Genomic DNA, 21,333 nt, shown 5'->3' on the forward strand with positions numbered 1-21,333 from the left:
CATGACAGTAATTAAACACATTTTATTATTGCATTATTATTATGCCATTTCTTAGACCATTCTCTCCGCTGCATATTCAACTTAAAATGTAACAAGAGAATTAAAGCCTATCTGCCTTCTAAAGAGGGTACTTCACAAGGATTTAACTGAAAAAAAAAAAAAGGTGTTTTCCTAAGTTTTTAAAGAATAATGAGCTCAACCAGTTTTTGAATTCATCCATGCATTTGACATCATGGGAATTGCACTAAAAACCTGCCTGCCCATTTATAGGCACCCACTCCTATATAAAACCTCCAGTTTCTATGTATCAGAGCTTCAGGAAAAAAACCCCATTGGAAACAAGAGTACTGAAAGTCTAAAGTCATGTGGCAAACAACTTTGAAGTGACTTGAGTTCACAGATTTTTTTAAAGGGACATGTGACATTTGACTACTTAAGAGTTAACATACTCTTGAGTCTTTCATCCCAAAATAAAGTAAGCTGCTGCTTGTGTTTTTTCCTCAAATACTGAATATTTTCAAATACTGCAATCTAAACAATGTGTTAAGTCTTTATGTTTGTGAAGCTAAAAAGAGCAGTTTAAAAATTAAAGGCATTCAGCTGAACATCTTTATATTTCATTTAATATGAGCAACACTTTGTAGCATTCTCCTGCATGCCTGAATAATCATGTTGCCAGTGTGAAAGCAAGAGATGCAGAAAAGGTCTCACCACAGCAAGAACAGTGCTTAGCAAAATAATCTTTCATTCATGTACACTTATTAGGTGAAACTTGAAAAAATGTGTGTAGAGTAAATTCACAGACATATCACTTCATTACATGCTTATGCTAGGGGCCAAGCTGAATAATTTTAGTTAAGTATTTAGCTACTGGCTGGCCAGTTAATTTTACAGTCAAATTTTGTACAGTCTATTTAGTTTCTCCCATTTTTAAATAACTGCAACCTCCTGGGGAAATTCTCTACAAGACCATCTGCTCGTTTGCTATAAATCCTCCTTTCAGACCTTACACAAATTTCTAAGATGCCAATCAGAATGTCTTTGATGTGTGGGTGAACAAAACCCCAACTATTCTGAATTAAAACCTGCAGTACAAAGAGATGAGTTATCCCTGATCAGTAAAATAACAGCAGCAAAGCGGGTCACTTCCCCACAGCACACCTCAGGCAGCAGATACACTCTTAGTGGATGAGCACTTACAGTCCTTCCCTGGCCACAGGATAGTCAGGGGCAATTCACCTCACATTTTCACCTTGTTATTCTCTCTGGAGCTTCTGTGTGTCCAAGCACCTTCTTTGCTAACATCTCAGTTGGTACTGCCCAGGAACAGCTGATGTGATGATGTTTCCCAGGCCTAAGCTCAAAGGAGGGTTGAGGGAAGGGAGAACCAACTTGACTGGCAAAAAGTGTAATGGGAAAAGATGGCTTAAGGAGATGTTAAATACCAGGCAGTGTTTCCTGTCTGTGTATTCCCATAATCATGCTTGTGCAAGCACTGCTCTGCTCTCCTCTGGCTTGTGAAACACTGCAGGCTATGCAGATCCAGTGATACACCAGCCATTTTCCAAACAAACAAGGCTGAAGGGAGTTTCAGCAATCAGGAACACTCTGAACATGCTAATGGACTTTGATCTGGCAGATGTTTCTCCAAGTGCACGTGAATTTCATAAAAAAGTAGTGAAGATTTTATAGCCACTTTTAATTAAATTAGTGCCAGTTTCCAAACTGTACCAAGTGTTAACAAATTCCACTTAATCCACCATTCTAACCCATGCTTCTATGGAAAAGGCAGAAAGACAGCAGTACTTGTTGACAGGAGCTGACTTTAGTTGATGCCTGTGTCTAACTCAAATACTGCAACAAGCAATTCACAATGCTGCAAGGCAATTAAGAGCTGCTTATCCAATACTGTGGGTGTTACTAATGCAACTAGAGAGGGTTATAACTGTAGGACCGGAAGAATTTTTCAGAAAAGCATTAGAAGGCTGACTACAGAAAAAAACAAAACCCACCAACAATCAAAATCCACAAAAAACAATTCAGACTATCAAAAACTATTCCCCCCCACATCTACATTCTTGGCTCTTTGTTTTGCTTTTTGGCCACCTAAAATAGAACTGAGTTCAGACCAGTACACTGCACACAGGTTCTCCCCAACAAAAACTGCAAGGCCAGAACTAGTTAAGTCACTTCCAAGAACATTTGAGAAATCTAGGAGAAAAAAAGTAAAAACCAGAACTTTGCTATGAAGAGGAACTGTATGAGCTTCCTCAAATGTTTCTCAAAAAAAAAAAAAAATTCCCCAAAACAATAACGAAAAACCAAAAGCCACCCAAAAAAATTCACCCCAAAAAAACAACCCATCAAATTCAAAAATCACAACAGCTAAAACCTACCCAAATATGCAAGAATAATTCACCAGAAGGAAGACAACAGACATAGGGTCAAGGCTGTGCATTAAACACCCCCAAAAATTCTGGTTATAAATCCAAACATGAGATTTAGTTAATTCTGTCATAATGACTCCACTGAAAACCAGAAAGGCTATAAAATGAGTTGATCTCATCTGCCTTCCTTCACTCTGCAATCCAGAGACTTGAGTGTGCTTCAGGCTTACTACAGGTAGGCAGAGAGAAGTCAATGTTAAAAAAAAGAGCTTTAACAATGTCCTTCCTGTGTTCCAGTTGGCTACCCCTCCATCACTCTTGGAACAGATAGTATGGGAGCACCAGTGCCTGCCATGAGTTCCTGGTGGGATATGTGTGAGCAGTGAGACCACAGGGAACATCAACTTCAAGAAGATAAACATGAGAGTACATTTCAAAGGGGGTGAGAGGAAAGATACCTGGGTTTTACTGGATGAGGTGCTGTGGGATGGCACTTTTACAGTTGCTCCTTTAAATAAGCAGCTGTTGCACCAGAGACACAGAGAGGTCAAAGAGAAGCCTTTAAGGAATTGCTGGGCTATAGTAGTTATTATTTATCTTCTAGATGTTCACAGGTGGGCTTGTGTTACAAAGGTCTGACTGAAATTAACCAAGCTGCTAAAATATTTAGACCTAGATATCAGAACTCTTGAAAGCAAATATTTGAATCTGGAGATCTAGCAAAATCTATACATGCTCCTGATCACTCTTGGAGGCAGCGTGAGGACTCCTGGCCATTTGGAAGCAGAGCAGCAGGGCTGGACAGAGGCTAAAACTGGGAATGCTATCAGGAGATAAGCAGCTGCCACCAGTCATGCTCAGCATGGGACTGCAGGCAGTTGAAAATCCTCATAAATCTAGGAACAACAGCAGTGCTCTTTGTTGCATCTACATTCAAGAAGAAATAGAGGTTTATAGATAAGGGGAAAAACCTCAGGATTAAACAGTCTGGCATGAACATGGTACAGCTGGAACTGAAGCCCAAACATACAGGTTGTCTCTCTTTCTCCCCCACCTGTATTCATGGGAAAGGCCCAGCTTCCCATGGAAAACTGGAAGGTCCTATACACTTCAGTCACATCATTCTAGTAACCATTAAAATGCATCTTTCAGAATGGCATTAGTTATTCAGGCTCCAAAACACACAGAACAAACACTGTAAATGAAACTCTCATACCTGGGCACATTACCCACTCTTGAAATCCTCCCAACCAACTCTTGCAGAAGAAACATTCCTTAGAGCAGCTGTGCTCAGGATGTGACTGGGAGGAAGTGCTGCCTTATTGCAATCAGGCTCACCCCATCTGTTGGGTGGGGCTTTCTTGCCAGTCTGTTGTCTCCTATTAACACTTTCCTAAAGGTCTGTTTTAGCTCAGTAGAACTCCCACCTTTACTATGTCTGACATAGTGGAGTGTTTCCTTCTATTTCTCTTCTCAAATGTTTCCATCTAAAAATTGAACAAATGATACTGATATAAACATACTCCATGGTGAAGATCTGACTGATGACAGATTTGATATTGGCCTTATCAAATGAAGACATCCCTGCTGTTTCCACAAGATTGGTGCTAAGCTAGGCATCAGTCAATATTTTCAATAATAATATGGAAATTAATTGAAAAAAAACGACAAAGGAAACTCTCTGCCAGTTATATTTACAGGTGACACAAAGCTTAGCAGGCTGATGAAGCTTACAGACACTTCACAGATACAGAGCATGTGAAACTTATCTGGGGAAAAAAACCCACAAGTACTAAAATTGCCTTTTATTTTCAATGAAGTTACACAGGCTGTGATTGCAAATTATGTGGGTTTCAGCTTACAAAGCAGAAATACAGCAGAGGATTAGATGTAGAAAGCTGTAGAGAAGTGACAAGTGAAAATGAGAATCTGAATGGGGTTTGAGGGCAGGATCAATGAAATTCACCCTTGCATTAGAGCAAGCAGAGTTTTCAGTTTTCCCTCTGAACTGCCAAAGTAGCATTGGAGAACTAAGAGAGGACAAAAACTGGAAAGCCACTGAAACCCTACCAGCAAGAGCAGCACAGCATGGCTTATAATTTATAAGACACTTGCTTTTCCAGCGTCCCAGTCTTTACTTTCAAACAGGACAAGAGGGACCACAAAAGGATATCTTTCCATCCCTCATTGCCCCTGTCCCAGTTACAATGATGAAGGAAACACCCTACTGGATGAGACTCCAGAATTTTATCGGTAAGTTTTTAGATAAAGTAAATGACCTCACTTGTTTTCAACACACAGGTCGAAAAGCAGAATTTGAGAGACTGTTTCAATTACTCAAGAAGGTTGTTAGCAACTAGCAGGCAAAGCACCTCTGTGCACTGTGATGGTGGCTGGCATGGAAACAAACTACAAACAAAGACAAAAGCTTTACCCTTCATCTTCAAATCAAGGCTGGAAGCTAAAGCGCCACTTCCAAATACCATGAGTTACAGGTTCAATGCACAGGGGTAGCTACATGCAACATAACACAGGTAGTTCCAAGTCAGATGTGGCCACCTCTGCTGGCCTTCAGTGTCACAAACTTCAAAGGAATCATTAAAATAGAACAACCACATTAATGGGAAACTGTTTTGGGAGTGGGATGTGCTACTTTTATGTTGACCCCAGCTAGGAATTGGAACAATCAACTCTTCATTACCAGTGTCTAAAAATTACATGTATCTCTATGCATCTATAACACAGCTACAGAATCAGTAGGTTGGAAGAGACCTTCAAGATCATCGAGTCTAGCCCATGTCCTAACACCTCAACTAAACCATGGCACCGAGTGCCCCATCCATTTTTTTTTTTAAATACACCCAGGGATGGTGACTCCACTGCCTCCCTGGCCAGACCATTATCACTCTTTCCATAAAAAACTTTTTCCTAATATCCAACTTATATTTCCCCTGGCACAACCTAAGATAGTGTCCTCTCATTCTGTCAGCTGCTGCCTGGAGAAAGAGACCAACCCCCACCTGACTACACTCACCTTTCAGGAAGTTGTAGAGAATTATAAGATCACCCCAAGTCTCCTTTTCTCCAGGCTAAACACCCCCAGCTCCCTCAGTCGTTCCTCACAGGTTTTGTGCTCCAAGCCCCTCACCAGCCTCGTTGCCTCCTCTGGACACGCTCCAGCATCTCAACATCCTGCCTAAACTGAGTGGCCAGAACTGACACAGCACTCAAGGTGTGTCTTGCCAGTGCTGAGTACAGGAGAAATAGGTATATACATATATATAGGTGTGATATTCTGATTTGCAGATAGGTGTTTTTGTTTAAAACTTTAATCTGTACTCCCACATGCCTGTTCCCCTTCTGCATGAACTTCAGTATTGTTTAGTGATACAGATTTTTTTGCTTGCTGATTTGGACCAATTATAAGCCAAATAGTCAAATCACAGAAGAGAACCAGCTCAGTCCTATTCCCAGCTGTAAGAGAGAAGATACTTTTTCTTAGATTAAGCACAAGTCAGCACTGGTAGTACCCAGTGGTCCTAATTTGCTAATGTACCAATGAACTACCATAATGTTTCCCTTGTCACTACTTAACTTAAAATGGCTATATTTTAATGTTTACAGGTATGCAGCAGCTGTGCTTCACTTCTCCCAGATATCCCAACCATGGAGCATGAAAACAGGAACCCTTCTATTTAAGGGGTCACTACCACAAATCTGCCTGTGGATTTTTCAGTAACTCCAGTGTCTCTGGAGTACCTGAAGCTTGTTAGCAACCAAAGAGGACCTCACATTCCAGTATTTCATGCAGAACAAAGTTGCTCAACTTGTTAAGTTAACCAGCTCAGAGAAATTAAGATGCAAAAATTAGCAAATGTTTCCCTTCATTGCATACAAGGCTGCCTTGCAATCTTTATGCAAATAATGTGCTTTCAGCCATCTGGGTAACAGTAAACATACCTAAGAATACTGGAGGGAAACCAAGCCCAAACAACTCTTTTGTATTCTCTGGGATCAATCAAAGGTTTTTACTGTTATTATGACTAAAAACTGAAGCCAAAAAGCCTCTGTCTGAGGCAAACACACTTGTTTCAACCTGAACAACTTATTAATCACCTTCTCTTGCATCTACTGCTTGGGAATATTACTAGAAATAGGCAGGCAGATGATTGCAGGAGAAACTTGACAATTGACACAGGGTTTATGCATCTAATCACAGCTGGCTAAAACACTTCTGATTTTGCAATATTCCATCCAGCAAAAGCTAGCAGTGTGTTACAAGGCTGCTCCTTCACCACTTTACAGGAAAAATAAGTCAATTGATTAGATGATATTAAAAATCACCAAGATCAGCCTCTTTTAAACTTTTAAAACATCTTTCAGCTACTCTCTCTAAATTATAGGAAAAGGATAATCTCATACTTTTTTAAAGAATTTGATGCCAATCCATAATTATCACATATTACATACAATACACTTAACTAATGAACACAGCTACTCACTAGAAAGTGAATTTGACTTGAGAGTTAGAAAAAACCCTGACTTTTTAGATAAAAATAGCCATAAATATCTCTATGTCTGTAAGATCTAAAGCAGTGATTTTCCAAGGTGTTAGTACCAAAGAGTAGCAGATACAATTATCCTTCAAGGCAGTGAGACACACTGGAAATCTATGTCTCCAAATCCAGCTTTGATATAGACCTCAGTAGGTTACACAAAGAATTTAGATGTACACCCCATTTCATTACTGTAAGGTCTCTGAAAAAACCTAAGCATAAGATGCAAGCTTATTACTAAAAATGTTCTAATGTTAAAAATACACCAAAAATTGCTTCCACACTCATAGAATCTGAGTATATGAATATCTGTGCTAAACACACCCACTTCCAATTACTCTACAATGTGTGTGCAAAGCAGTTGGTGACACAGCCCCAGGTTCCTGCCTCCAGGAACACCAGAAATGCTGCACCCTTAAAGAACATGGTGAAAACATGCAGTGCTCACTTAGCACAGGGGTGAAGTCAAATGCTGCAGACACAAGGACAATCCTCTCCCTGACACTAAAAGCTACCTGTAGTGCAGATGCACAAGGAATCAGATGCGGTCTACATTCAAGAAAATGAAAAAAAGTATAAACTTTTACTCATTTTCATCAACATCAAAGTAGTGCTTATTTACAGGAAGAGAGGAGTGGATTGTAAATAAACTTAAACCTTGACAAATAGGTGATTCTGCTCCTTTGTTTTTTGAATTCAATTCTTGACTCCTAAAAAATGAAATTCTGAATTTCAACCACTGACTTCACAGAATACATATATGGGCTTGCTCAGTAATAAAATTATGCTGTGACTTGTGGCTGTAAAAATCTCTAAGAAATTTCCTAAAACAGGACCTATGTCTTCTGCCAGAGAGAAATGTTTAGTAGCAGATGAGAGACCATCACTTCTGGCACCAAGAGAAGCTAAATGAATCCCAAGGGTGGATTTTGTTTCTAGGTGTGAGGAGTATTGACTCAGAGGGTTGTACTCCTAACAACCTAGATTTCACCAAAGCAGGGAGGAGCAATTTCTGAAGAACAACTTCCCCTGCCCCTATCAAGAATTATTCATATATGGCATAAAGGCCAAGTAGAATTAGCTAAGTTCAAGATGCAAATCTAAGCCTATATATAATTTTGCTGAAGCGCCAACTACAAACCACTGGGGTGCAGGGTTGAAGGGGAATCAGCAGCTTAAAATTAGACAGTTTTAAAACTCCCCGAGGTTCAAGTACATTAAGGGTACTACACCATACCTCCCTGGCACAATTGCTAGTCTTCCTTCTTCTCTTAAAACAACCCAAAACAAAACACCTTAAAAAACACAAAACCCAACCTACTTTATTTTACCAGGCAAAGAAACACATCTGTCTGAGAGATCAAATCAACAAAATCATTCATTATGCATCAATGCATGAGGCAAAACATCCTACAGGAGGAAAAAACATCTGTACTTCTGGGGTGTCTCATTTACAGAAATTACATTTAATAAACAACGAACTTTAAAAATGGGTATGCAGGAATCTGACAGCCTCATTTGAAAGAAACAGTATAGCAAATGAATGATGAAAATCAGTGCACACTACAATCAAGTCTTGACTAATGTCTTTGTGGAGCTGAGGTGACTTCAGCAACACAGGTATTTATATACACATATACATCACTGTGGGATCATGACTGACACGCACATCTCATTAGAAGGCAAATAAACAAGTATGCTTCTGCCAGGGAAGAAAAAAAAAACCATCTCCAAAGTCACGAGCTCACATCCAGGGCTCCCTTATGGAAAGCTGTTGCACATTAACATACACCAGAAACATTAACAGACCTGCAGAACACCACTGAAGCATACATGACTATCATGTAATTAAACAGCATCAGCACTTCTTTTAGAATACAGTATTTTTTGAAGAATGACTACTCTCAGCTTACTTAAGTTAGCTGCTAATAAAAGCCAGACAGATTTTGTTAATATCGGAGAGGTGGTTTAAAATACAGGTTAATGCAACTGCTAGAGATCATAATCATTAAGTTTCTGGTCTTGAGACATCAAAGTAAGGAGTTCACATGCAATAAGCAAAGTCAAAAGAGAAATTGTTAACATATGGGTGATTATAAGCAAACTGCAAAATCTGAAACTGACAAAGCTTCTTCTCCAAAGAATCACTACCTAAAACTCTGCTGCTGGAGCTATTGCTGTTAGTTTTCATAATGTTTACTGAATTTTTAAAATAAAGAGTTGTCTCTTCTTTTCCCTCAAAATCCTTTCAGAAACCACTTCCCACACTTTTCCTTTTGTAATTCATCCCCACTCAGCAGCCATCTGCTCCTTTCCTCACACACACACACACACACGCTGTACACACTCCAAAACAAACACAATGCAGAATCAAATGGCGTGATCTGACTTTTTTGTTAGGGCTGCTCAAGCAGGAGCAGCTCCCTCCCATCCCATCCCCTCCCTCCCACTTCCTGCCTCCTCTCTTCCCCCTTTAATCGGGGTTTGCTGGGAAGCAGCATGTGCCAGCTTCCAGCAGTAGGGCTTCAGAGGACCAGCTTCTCATCCTGCACTCCAGCAGTTTCAGAAGAAATTCAGCAAAGTCACAACATCTTGCACATTCACCATGACCGCCGGCAGGAGGAAGAACCCTCTGCTCTCCACACACCCCATGCCCACCATGCTCTGCAGCAGAGCTTTGGGCCATCAGCACAAGTGTCTGCAGACTGGGACTCTGGCAAAGCAGACATCTCAAAGGACCTAGTGACAAAGGCTTCCAGCTGCTCAGCTTTTATCCATACACTTGAAGCCCTTTACAAGGCTAGTCAGCAGTGCCAGCCCTCTTTCACAGATGAGAGTCAGGATAGCACGAGGACCCAAAGGATTTGACCAGTGCCATCTAAGCAGTGTGGTAAAACAAAAAGCCCAAATTAGAGACCTGGCTTAATTCAGGCCTGGCTTCACTCTGTGTGCTTCTTGACAGTTTTCCAGGTACCAACACCAAAGGCAAGGTAAGTCATGCTCTTGCCAGGAACACGTGGGACAGTAGAAGAAAGCCCTTAAGCTGGCAAGAGGCATTAAGAGTGGAAAGTGTAACTTTTTCTGAGAAATGCTTTATGATCCACTGAAAAACACACCAAGTAAAAACCAAGATTTGAATTGTCAGGAAAGGTCTTCAATTCCCACCCACTGTGAGCCTATGCTTATAAGAAGTACAGCAGGAGAAGTACATTCTGCTTCTCACAGAAGAGATAAAGAATACTCAGACAAAAATCCTTCCACAGTTAGCCAGTCTCAAAACAAAGCAAACTTCAGAAAGGAAAAATGCCAGACCCCATGTTAATATATGACATAACTACACATAAACACACAAATCACAGTACAAAAAAAAAAAAAAAAAAAAAAAAAAAAAAAAAGGGGTAAAATTTGCAAAGGATTTAGAGCCTGGCTGCTTAATGAATGATTTGGTTTAATGGGCAAGCAAAACCAAATACACCCCACAAAGAACCTAGCAAAGCCTGAGTATCTGAACCAAATTCAGCCACTCAGAGACTACAGTCAAAGCTCAAAGTCCAAGAAAAGTGAATGGAGAAAGTCAGAGTGCTTCTGGACCTTAAAAACAGCTAAGTGTCACTCTAGATTCAACAACATAAAGCACACACCTTTACCTTGAGAATACTGATCTATGACTACAAACTCTTGCAAATGCATCAAATTGCTTTTTTTCCCCTAAGTCCTGCTTTTCCAGTAAGATGTGGCTTGTTTGAATCAATAGGCCATAGTGCCTTTCCTATTACAGGATGTAGGAGATCATTACAAAGGCAGAATAACTTTATGAAGATGCATCACAATGTGCTTCTCTCACCATAATTTCATCCAGACAAATTAGGCACTCAGCATCTTCCAGATGACAGCTTTGAGAAGCACTTGGAGATGTCAGGGACAATCACAGCATCTCTGCGGAGCATGTAGCAGCCAGTAATACTAAACAGCACTTAGAAAACAAGAGAAGCGGGCAGAAGGGAGTTTCAGCTGATCAACTGGAATCAGCAAGTTCAAATCTGATTAGAACATTGATCTGCATCTGTGATAAATGCTGTGTGATCTTTGATAACAACTCAGTATTGATTTCCAGGTTGAGGCTATTGAGAAGAAACAGTACTGTACCCAAAAATTACTTGCACCAACATCTCATGATCTCTCATTCCATCACTGATCCCACACATCCCTGATCTGCTTATGAGATCTGCAGAGATCACAGCACTGGAGGCCATGGCTGGTGCACATTTTTAGAAGAATGGTGAAAAGCCATTGCTGAGGCTGAGCTATTCACTCACTGCAGTAACAATAACAACTGGTAGTAGACATCAGTCTACTTCAGTAAGGAAGAAGACAGTCCTCAACAAGGCAATGCTATAAGGTAACAAATGCAGAACGACACCTCAATCACATGCCAACAACGTTTCCTTGTTTCCCATCAAATCCTGAGACTGCTTTTGCATGCACTGCCAGCACACTGCCCACCAAACAGGGGAAGGGAGTTGTAGCTTCTCACACACAGTAGAGCAACACTCCCTTAAATCAAGTAAGCATGAAGCTATTCCTAGTGAAGGGTAAGTAAGAAGCTAATGATGGTTATTAATAGCCTTTAAAGCTATCAGTTCATCTGAGTTAAATGCAAGAGTAATAATCCCTTTATGACCTTCCTTATTTTACTGGGAAAATGGACAAAGTTTCATGAAATACTGCTGCTAACCTCAGATTTCAACTATTTTAAATGTTGAAAATTACATTAACCTGAATCTATCAGGCTCTTTTGCATACATACCACTGAGGACATAGACCAGGTATGGTAGGCAAAAGCCTTTCCTCCTAATAATTCTTCTAATTCAAAACTATTTTTGCCACAGTCTTCCACAGGTATTGAGTCTACATTTTAATCTGACATGAAGGATGCCTAGATATTATACATCACTCAATATGAGAAACTGGATTGTAATGATAAAGGTGGTAAGGATTTCATGCTGTTCTTCACTTAGTCACAAAACAATAGTCCAGAAAATTTCCCCTTGTAGCAAGAAAAACTAGGAAAAAAACAAGCTTTAATGTGAAATACAAGGGCTACATCTTGACCAGAAGCATAGAAGAGAAGAAACAGTAAGAAATCTGTACTGTTCACATTGAGAATTCTTCCTCTGCAGCTCTACAACAAATGCAGATAACTAACCACATCCATAATCACAAAAGATAGCAGAATATAAAGCATGTTCTGTGAAATAGGAAAACAGGCACCTTGGTCCTTAATTTCTGCTGCTGTGCTTCTTGAGCCTTTCCTCCAAAGGACTTCTTACAATACAGGATGCAGGTACCAAAAAGCCAAAGTTCTGGTTTGAAATAGCAAAAATGAAAGCAAGACAAAATTTCATTTGCTAGATGACACTCTACCTTTATTTACAAGCTGTGTCTAAAGTCAGGGTGTATAAACAGAAGAGGTATGTACATGAGTCTGCTCAATCTATAATGTGCGCACCTGGAAATGCCTTGGCCTAAGAAACGCAGTACTACAAAGCAAACCTACATATTTATCTATTTAACCTAAATATTTATCATATTTAACATTACTATTGGCTTTGATTGTGGTTTGATTTTGTTCAGATTGTCAAGTGGCTTTGTACAACTCAAAATATTCTAAGACCACAGTGTACACATTTGTTTGAGTAGTTTACTGTTCCTGCACAGAAAAAGTAAGAAATTTACTATTCTTACTGCATAATAAAGGTAAGGTAAGAAAATCATGGTACTTGAATCTAACTGTGAAATGTTGCATGTTTTTCTCAGAAACTATTGTACATTTCTGCAGGCATAAGAACTGTGTCTAGGCCAACCACTGCATAAAGAAATAACTGTGACCTATGTCATCTAATGGGAACTATGTCAACTAACGCAACTGAAATATGAAAGTATTGAAGTAACATGACTTTGTACTGAAACACTTTATCAGTTTCACCTAGTATCAATTTCTTGTACAGTAAATGTTATCTAGGGCACAACAACTATCTGAAACTGCTCAGCAGATTTGCCCAATACAGCATCATGTTCAGCTGCATTGCTGCTCTTTATCTTAGAATTGCTATCTCAACAGAAAACAGGATTTTGAAACTAAAATATAGTTTAAAATATGGCAAGGATAATCTAGAAATTCTTTTTCTCTTGCATCCCATCTCCCCTTTTACTATATTCTTTAAATATGAGCAAAGGTCAGTCTTGTCCATTGCATCTTGACTGCATCTAAGAGTTAACAGGGACTCTGACTATAAAGTCAGAACATCCTAACTGATGCAATATGAAAATTTAACTGGTGTTCTGTTTCTAATGTGCCAAGGCTTGAAAATATAACAGCAACCCAGCAAGGGGAACAATAATCAACATTTCAACTAGTTATCACAAAGGAAACACAGGGGATATTTGTTAACACCGAAGTCACTCTGCTGGAAATTAAAAATATGTTTAGAAGAAGAGTTGAGACTCTCACTTCTGAGACCACTGTGTGGTTAGAGGCACAAATTGTACTGATCTGCCTCCTAATCCCCAGAGCAGGGTAGTAAATTCACAGCACCGCCCTGCATTTGACAAAGGAGCTGCTTCACTCTCAGCACATGCAGTTACTGCATGGGAGAGCACCAAAGGGAGGAAACAGCAGAGCCCTCTTACCCAGGGAGCTGCCCAGACAGTAACTGTATGTGGCAGGTGGGAAGTGACAGATAACAGCAGACTCCTGAGACAAGGTGCTTCATGGATTTAGAGCATCTCCTCTGTGATAGTAACTTCTTGCCTAGTTCTGGCAACAAAAGACAGCAGTGTGCCAGCCTAATTAATTACTGGTTTAAGAATCTGAAGGACTAGAATCCATTTTAAGATGTTATTAAGAAAAATACTCAAAAAAAAAAGCCAATATCAGGACAATTTATTTCTCCTGGTGACTTTGATAGGTGCAATCTGGACAGCTGACAGGTGAGAAGGGGCATCAGGGCAAATTATCCAAATACGTCATAAATTACTCTTTTACCCTTCTCAAAGTAAGTGCTGGCAAATCCCTTTCTGTAACATGGCAGTGCCTTTCTAGTCCCTTATACATAAGCTACAACCTATCTGTAGTCAGCACCACTCTAGGTCTTCTCAGAGTTAACCACTGCTGAGAAGTCCACAAAGCAAGCCCTGTAGCTGTACCATAACATGAATGCTCTCCTGACGTCATTTTATGTTACAGCTAAAAATCCACACAGACGTTTCTGTGGAACTGACAGATAAAATAAGATCAATGCAGTACAGTGTACATTCAAGCACAATGCACATTAAGGTTTTTGGGCTAGATCTGCAGACACAGCCCAGATAAGGTTGACATGTGAAGACTAGACACAGTCTAGTCTTCTTCACATGCTATTACAAACTGTTAAGTAGTGTATTGAATGGGTTTTACTTATAATCAGTAGCTACTACAGATATTTTTGCATTAGCACCACAGCAAGACCTCACACACACACTCCCAAATTAAGAATACAAATCATATTGCATAAAGCAGTACAGTATGTATACATATGGGTGTATACAGCCTTCCTTGTGATATTCTAGTCACTTTGAAATACAGCACAGCTACTACATGCTACCAAGAACAAATAAAAGCAGGATGCATAACTACATATAGTGGTTCACATTCCACATAATTTTTCTTTAAATACACCTGTAACAGCTTCTACAATAATGGTATTAGAGCCATCATCCAAATACCTATCGGCTTTGGATTCTTATGCAAAATAGATGGCTGTAGCTTGCATTTTGCAGAAGTTACTGAACAACAACCTCTAGAATTTTGCAGTCAACTGCTGTAAAATAGCAAACAAAAATAAGATAACTTGGTAGCATTTGCCCTCACTAAAAGCAGCAGTTATGCAAGGAGTTGGGGCTTTGGAAGAGAATCAGGTCTGACTTGGTAACCCCTGTAATTTTATACTTAGATAACTTCCAGTGAAAATCAAGCATATCTGACAGTACCTGTTCCTCTTTTTCTTTGGTCTTGCTCCTGGAGACTCTGGAAGAGGTAACATCCTGAGCTGGAATGACAGAGATTTGATGCAGTGGCATGTTCATCACACCGCCTTGTTTGGTCCTATCATTTACAGGAAGGAGGCTTGAACGCAGTGCTCATTCTGTGCCATTGTAAGGCGCCTTGCAACTAAAAAATAAAAATATTAGATGATGTTAAAGTAGCTTGAAATGCAGTAATTTCTAAACCAAAGCTATGCCATCCACTGGACCAAGACATACGTCTTATTTTCTCTGGATACTGGTGCACTTGCTGGGTGAGAAGAGACACAGAAATTTTATAGAAGTTTAACTAGACAGGTCAGAGCACAATTAATGCAAAATGAACAAATAAATTCTCAACCAGTTCTGAAAGCATTCTAAGAGCAGAACTAGAGGGCAGGGATCATGCTTGAGTTTACTTGGAGAAGGAGGAAGAGCAGCTCTCCAAGCTGAGCACGCTACCTGGACGTGCAGGGAACTAAGCTCATAAAGGTGGAGCTACCTAAAGTGCCAACCCCCCATACTGAGTCAAACTGCCTCACAAGTCACCCTAAAAAAAAGTGAATGCTGCAGATTTGGCTAAAAACAGACAAAAGCCTGTATTTAGCTCTTATCATTCATATAAACCTGTACCAGTTGAAAGATGTATCACATGAGCTGTTCCTTTCCTAAGACTATTAGGGATTAATACAATCAAAATCCCTCATGAGGGATTGTGAATTCACTGGATGGACTATGCACACTTCATCCTTCCTCTACTAATGTAACAGGGAAGCATTACACATAGGAAAGATAGTGATAGACATAAATTAGCCAAAATTGGCAATGAAAGGCAGGTGGAGTTAACCGTACCTTTTATTAGATTAGTGAAGTTACAATAAATAAAAAGCTTTTTGAAACATGTAATATCATGGAGTGTTTATTTGGAATGTAACTTGCCATAACTGAGACACTATCAATAGTGTTTAAAGAACACATTAGAAAGGAATTAACACAGCAGAGACTATATTAAACAGGGTAACTGAATGATGCACTGTTCTTCTGTTTCCATAACATACCAACCTTTTGTTTGTCTTTTTGAATCTGAAAAAGCAGAAAAGAGAGAATAGATAAATGCCCTATGTATTATGTTGTTTAATAATTTGGAAGTAGTATATCTTAGCACTTACTAACATAATCTTAATTTATACTGCACACATTTTTTATTTAACATTTAATTGGAAGTTTTGAAGATAGAACCAGACCATTCTGCATATTTAGTGGAATCAAAAACCTAAAAAGCTTGGCTTATTTCCACTACACTCCACAGGAATACTGCAGTTGTGTAAAATGAAAACAGGATTAACTATTTTGATTGGTTTTGATTAAACAATAGAAAAAAAAAATAAATTCCAAGGCACTTTATATATGGACAATGACAGTTCACTATCCTCTTTTTACTTGTGGGGGGGGAAGAATTATCAAAGGTTGTAGAGAAAATCATGAACAGAATTGAAAATGTAAGCAAGGCCTGCTGCATGCCAATCACACACTCCATCTGCTGCATGATGCTGTTTGCCCATTTGAGCGCTCAGCCAAGTTCAAGAGCTTTACTGACACGTGGGCAGGATTTGTATTACTCCCAGAGAGGCCAAGACAGAGCATCATAAAGCACACATGAGAGCTTTAAAGGCAATGCCTCCATAACTTTCAGGCATCACTTACTTTAAAACTAAAATATATCAGTATGCATAAACTGGCAACAAGGACACTTCCTTACTGGAGGACAAATGGAAACACGAGATTTAACAGCATTATTGAATCCCAGAACAAAGAGAAAACACAGAACCTCCTCAGATCCTCCCCACACCTGCTTAGTTACATCCTCTAAAAGAGCCAAGCCACAGGGAATATAAACATGGGCTGAGATGGGATTATCAAACCACAATCAACAAGGCAGGAAGGGAAGGTATTTTCCCAAGAAAACACAGAGAAAGGAAATCCAGAGAAGATTAAGCTTCAATGAAAATATGCCAGGTAATATGTTCTGTGCTATTGCCAGTAATAACAGAGCAAAAGTGAAGAAGTTTTGCTCTGTCTCTCGCCTTGAAAAGGGTTCCAGGCTTGCAGGCAAGGACACGTTATGACTATAAAGAGAAAGGAAAATTATTGGAAAACACAGTTAACCCTCTCTGATGACGGCAAACAAGTCAAACCAGTTCTTTTTGCAGGTATTTCAAGGACAGCATGTGTTAGAATTCTTTGAAAGAGCTCAAACAGCAGATATAATCCAACTGTGTATTCAAAGATGATGTGAAACAGCCCTCCTCCGGTAAAGAAGCCTGGCAGACACTCTAATAAAGCCTGCCTTTGTTCAAGGGTGGCTTAGAGAAAGCTGTAAACTAAACCCAGATGCCACCCTGTCGCATCCCCAATCTGCTGGGTCCCTAATAATGCACACAACTCAAATTCTGTCTGTATCAACCTAAAGCACTTCAACTCCTAATTAAAGGATAAAGTTACGTGAATGAACAGACCATCTGCAGTACTGAGTACAAACAGACAAGCATGCCAGAAAACTAATGCCACTCAAAGCTAGGTAAGACAAGTCCCACAGGATATTTCACAGCTAAATTAATTCCACATCCTACCTGATTCAAAGGTGAGGAGTTGGGCACCTGCAAAGAGGGATCCAAACTTGAAGCACAGCAAACTGGGGGCCTGCTAAAAAGGAAGAAGTGCTAAGAGCACTAAGTGCTCCTAGACAGTCCCTTCTATTCAGGATTCCAGTTAGATGTTTAGGCCATACCTCACACAAAATGAGAATTCCTTATTACTACAGCATCTCCATCCAACAGCAGAGTACACTTGCCCAAGAGGCGGCAGGTAGGGCTTCAGCTTTCTCCTTCACTGTGTTTTATTTGGTTTATAACTTCCTGCAAAGTTGGCTGGGGCACATGGGAATGCCAAGACAGAGAAGCTTGAAGCTCAGTTGTTACTCTTATCTATAGCCATGCTGTTTCCTAAAAGATGGACTCCAGTCATACTCCCATTGCAGAGAGTCTTCAGAAACAAATGCCATTGCAAAAGACAGAAGAGGTCAAAATCCTGGCTGCAGAGCGCCCAGATGGTCTTAGCTCAGTGAAGCTAAGATTTCACCCACTCATGTTTTGCTTTCTGCAGGATAGACAAACCAGTAACTAAAAATGCCTGCAGACATCTGGAACCACACCACCTAGGTCCTCATTACATTGTCAGAACCACAGAGCTGTGGCAAAATCAGTCAACTTCAGAGAAAACAGGATGGAGTCTCTCAAGGTAGTTGAGAAGTACAAGAGGAAGGAAAAGCATGCACATGACTTGGGCCTGGTGGCTGGGGCATTCCCTTGAACAATAAATCTGACAGAAGCAGAAAATTAGGCTCTTCTGGGTTATCAGCAGGAAGTACTTGGTGTAAAGGAAACCTTCTAGTCTGACCATTCACATGACTCTGGCAGTTGCACTCCCAACATGAGAGACTTTCACTGCTGGGATTGAAGCCTCTTCAATGCAGGAGGCTCCTGTGAGCCCATGAGACCCCTGCTTGACTCCCTGCACACCCCACTCAGTCAGACCAGGTTTCCTTACTGGTTAGTCCCCAGGTTTCCCATGGCATCATCTCAGATGTCTTGTTCCACAGAACAATTTATTCACAGGGCAGTAACACAAACAGCCTGAACTGGTGCCTCCAAGCTGTACCCAAAGAAAAGACTCCCAGGACTTTTATCCCATCACAGTCTACCTGCACACATATCTCACTCTTTGTCCTGAGTCCCCTGCTCTTGTGCTGTAACTCCCAGTGTCCATCCACCCACCTGACTGGCACCATTCATCTTCATGCCCTTTGCTGTCCAAGAGGTTGGCAATTCATGGCCTCTTCTCAGTCTCCCATCCAGAGCTCAATCTGTATCTTGCAAACTGAACTACCTGCACCACATGTATCCCTCAACAATGAGAAGGGACAACAACAGGAAACCTCAGTATAGCAGAAGTAGGTGGAAACCACTTGGAATTCCCACTTTAATCATCCACCCTGCCAAGACCTCAGTTTTGCAAGTGACAGCAAGAACATGAGATAAACCAAATGAACTGTAACTTGCTGCATCGTTAATGTCAAGTGCCATTGGAAGAATGCAGATGGAAGTCCTTCCTCACCTGCCACCTACTGCAGCCTCTGCCCATTACATGTTCCAAAATAAAGGCTAACTACTCTTTGCCAAAGATTCACAGCTGGAATGGGGCAAGTAAGTACAAATCATAATTTCCTGTCTGTGGTTTGGTATATACAGACATGCTGTCTGAACAGCAGATTCTCTTAGGTCACTTACACTTCAGGAAGTCCACCATATTCCCTTGCTACACAGGGTATGCTGGAAAACTTCAACAGAAGCCCTGGAGCATAGTGGCACTGGCTACAGATGTACACAGGTCTTACCAAAAGAAATGCATCCCCAGGATGCATGTAAGTGCGTACAAATGCTTTGTATTACTTGGAACGGGAAAAAATACACCAGTCAAATAGGTCAGTTGCTTTCCTGTTTAAAACACAATAAGTATTCTGCATTAAAATAATATGTCTTTATATGCATGACACATATGCCCTGGAACCTGTGGCAGAAGGAAAGAATTTCACCTGTAAGTTGTTCTGATCTGCCCCAAGGTTTCTTAACGTCTCTTCAACTGCCCTAGCCCACAGTAGTGATGGTGAGCAGCATCACCTCTGTCAGTGCTCTGACAATCTGTTGTAGGGTGGACAGGTTAAAAATAAAGCAACAGATCACTGATGCCCGCATAATGCAGATACTGAAGTACCATCCACAATCCTGCCATGGGATAAATCAACCTGTAGACTGCAGGGCACCTTCCAGATGCAGGCTGAAAATTCTGCTCAGAGACTTTGTGGATGCTGCCAAGACCAGATTGCTGCCATGCAATCTGGTCTTCTGAAACCTCCCCTCTACACAGCACAAAGCCTGACCAACTGAGGAAGGAATGGAAACTCCCTGAAGAAATTTGTTGCTAGATGGTATAACAGTTTAATCAGCTGGCTTACTTGCTCGTAATACGACTTGAAACAATCTACTAATGCAGATTTGGAATCTGTTTTTCTGCAGGAGGTCTTGATGTGAAATCTCAAAGTTCCATTTACAAAACTCCTTTGGTTTTGTGTTTTTGTCATTGTTCTGAAGGTATCATCCAGTGACTTTAGTAAATGCCTGTGTGCATCTTAACTTTTCCCAGCTACTTTGACATTTCAGATGGATATACCTTATGTCTGCTTTCTGTACACTACATTTTCCATATTTGCAAATATTTCCAATCCTATCAGCTTGTGTTGGCTCCAGTTTGAAGCTTTTATTTATTTCATTTTGAGCTTGTTCGGACTCTTCCCCTACTAATGTATCTTACGTAATCCTCTTCTAGAGATGACAGATGTGCATTTTCAAAAAGAGGATCCTGCATCTGCGTTTCATTTTAGTTTACTGTAGCTTAATCAGTACTTTGTTAACAGCAGTATTTAGATGTTATAAAGCCTCATGCACTTCACATGCATTGGTTAACTTGACAAACAAATCTAATCAAGAGAGCTTAAGGGAGAGGAACTAACACTTCCTTTCCTGCAGTACCTTTCACATTTCTCTTCTAATGTTGTACTAACCCTGAAAAGAACCCTTGTATTCAGACCAGGCAGATATAATTCTGGATTATTGCAATTTACAGCTCTGAGTCTGCCCATATACCTTGCACTGTTTACTAGTTTAGCTGTAACTTCTCCCTTTATTATCTCAGTTGCTCCATTCCTCCATCAGCTACTGTCTGAAAACTAAAGAGCTTCAAGACTTTAAGTTGGAATATATTTTTAAGTCATGCTATTGAGTATTGAAATAAAAAGAAATACTTAGAAAAGGGACAAGAGTTTCTTCTGCAAGTTCCCCATCTTCACTTTGAAAGCTTCTCAATATACAGGAATATACAAGCATAGACTACACAAAATCCACAGAGAAACAGAGGTATCTGCCAGCTCTGACTAACTTCTCTCTAAATAAGAATAGTTATTTTTACAAATATAATGCACCTAGACAAGTAAGCTCTTAAACTACAGTCTCAGTAAATAACGGTCCTAGAGGTCTTAGCAACCCCTTCCCATGATTTCAATGGAAGCTGAGCAGGATCTGGACCTCTGAAAAACAAGTTCCCTAAAACCTGTTCCCTTCAAATCAAGTCAGCTGACAAATGCAATTATGAACTAGCTTGGTTAGCATTCAGGAAAACAAATGTCACTTCCCTCTGTTACAGTAACATAATAGCAG

The 21,333-nt window shown here is 40.1% G+C and overlaps 1 protein-coding gene across 2 annotated transcripts in view; it reads right to left on the bottom strand.

Moving 5' to 3' along the window:
• The window catches only part of MARCHF8 (membrane associated ring-CH-type finger 8), an 89,479-nt gene that overhangs the window by 52,784 nt on the left and 15,362 nt on the right, over nucleotides 1–21,333 (bottom strand). For both annotated transcript variants that reach the window (XM_077784612.1, XM_077784611.1), the window contains exon 2: nucleotides 14,972–15,152. In XM_077784612.1, coding sequence (XP_077640738.1) covers nucleotides 14,972–15,067 — 96 coding nt within the window. In that variant the 5' untranslated portion in view covers nucleotides 15,068–15,152. The remainder of the gene's footprint in view (nucleotides 1–14,971; nucleotides 15,153–21,333) is intronic.

This window comes from Lonchura striata, chromosome 7 (assembly GCF_046129695.1).
Source record: "Lonchura striata isolate bLonStr1 chromosome 7, bLonStr1.mat, whole genome shotgun sequence".
Taxonomy (NCBI): Eukaryota; Metazoa; Chordata; class Aves; order Passeriformes; family Estrildidae; genus Lonchura; species Lonchura striata.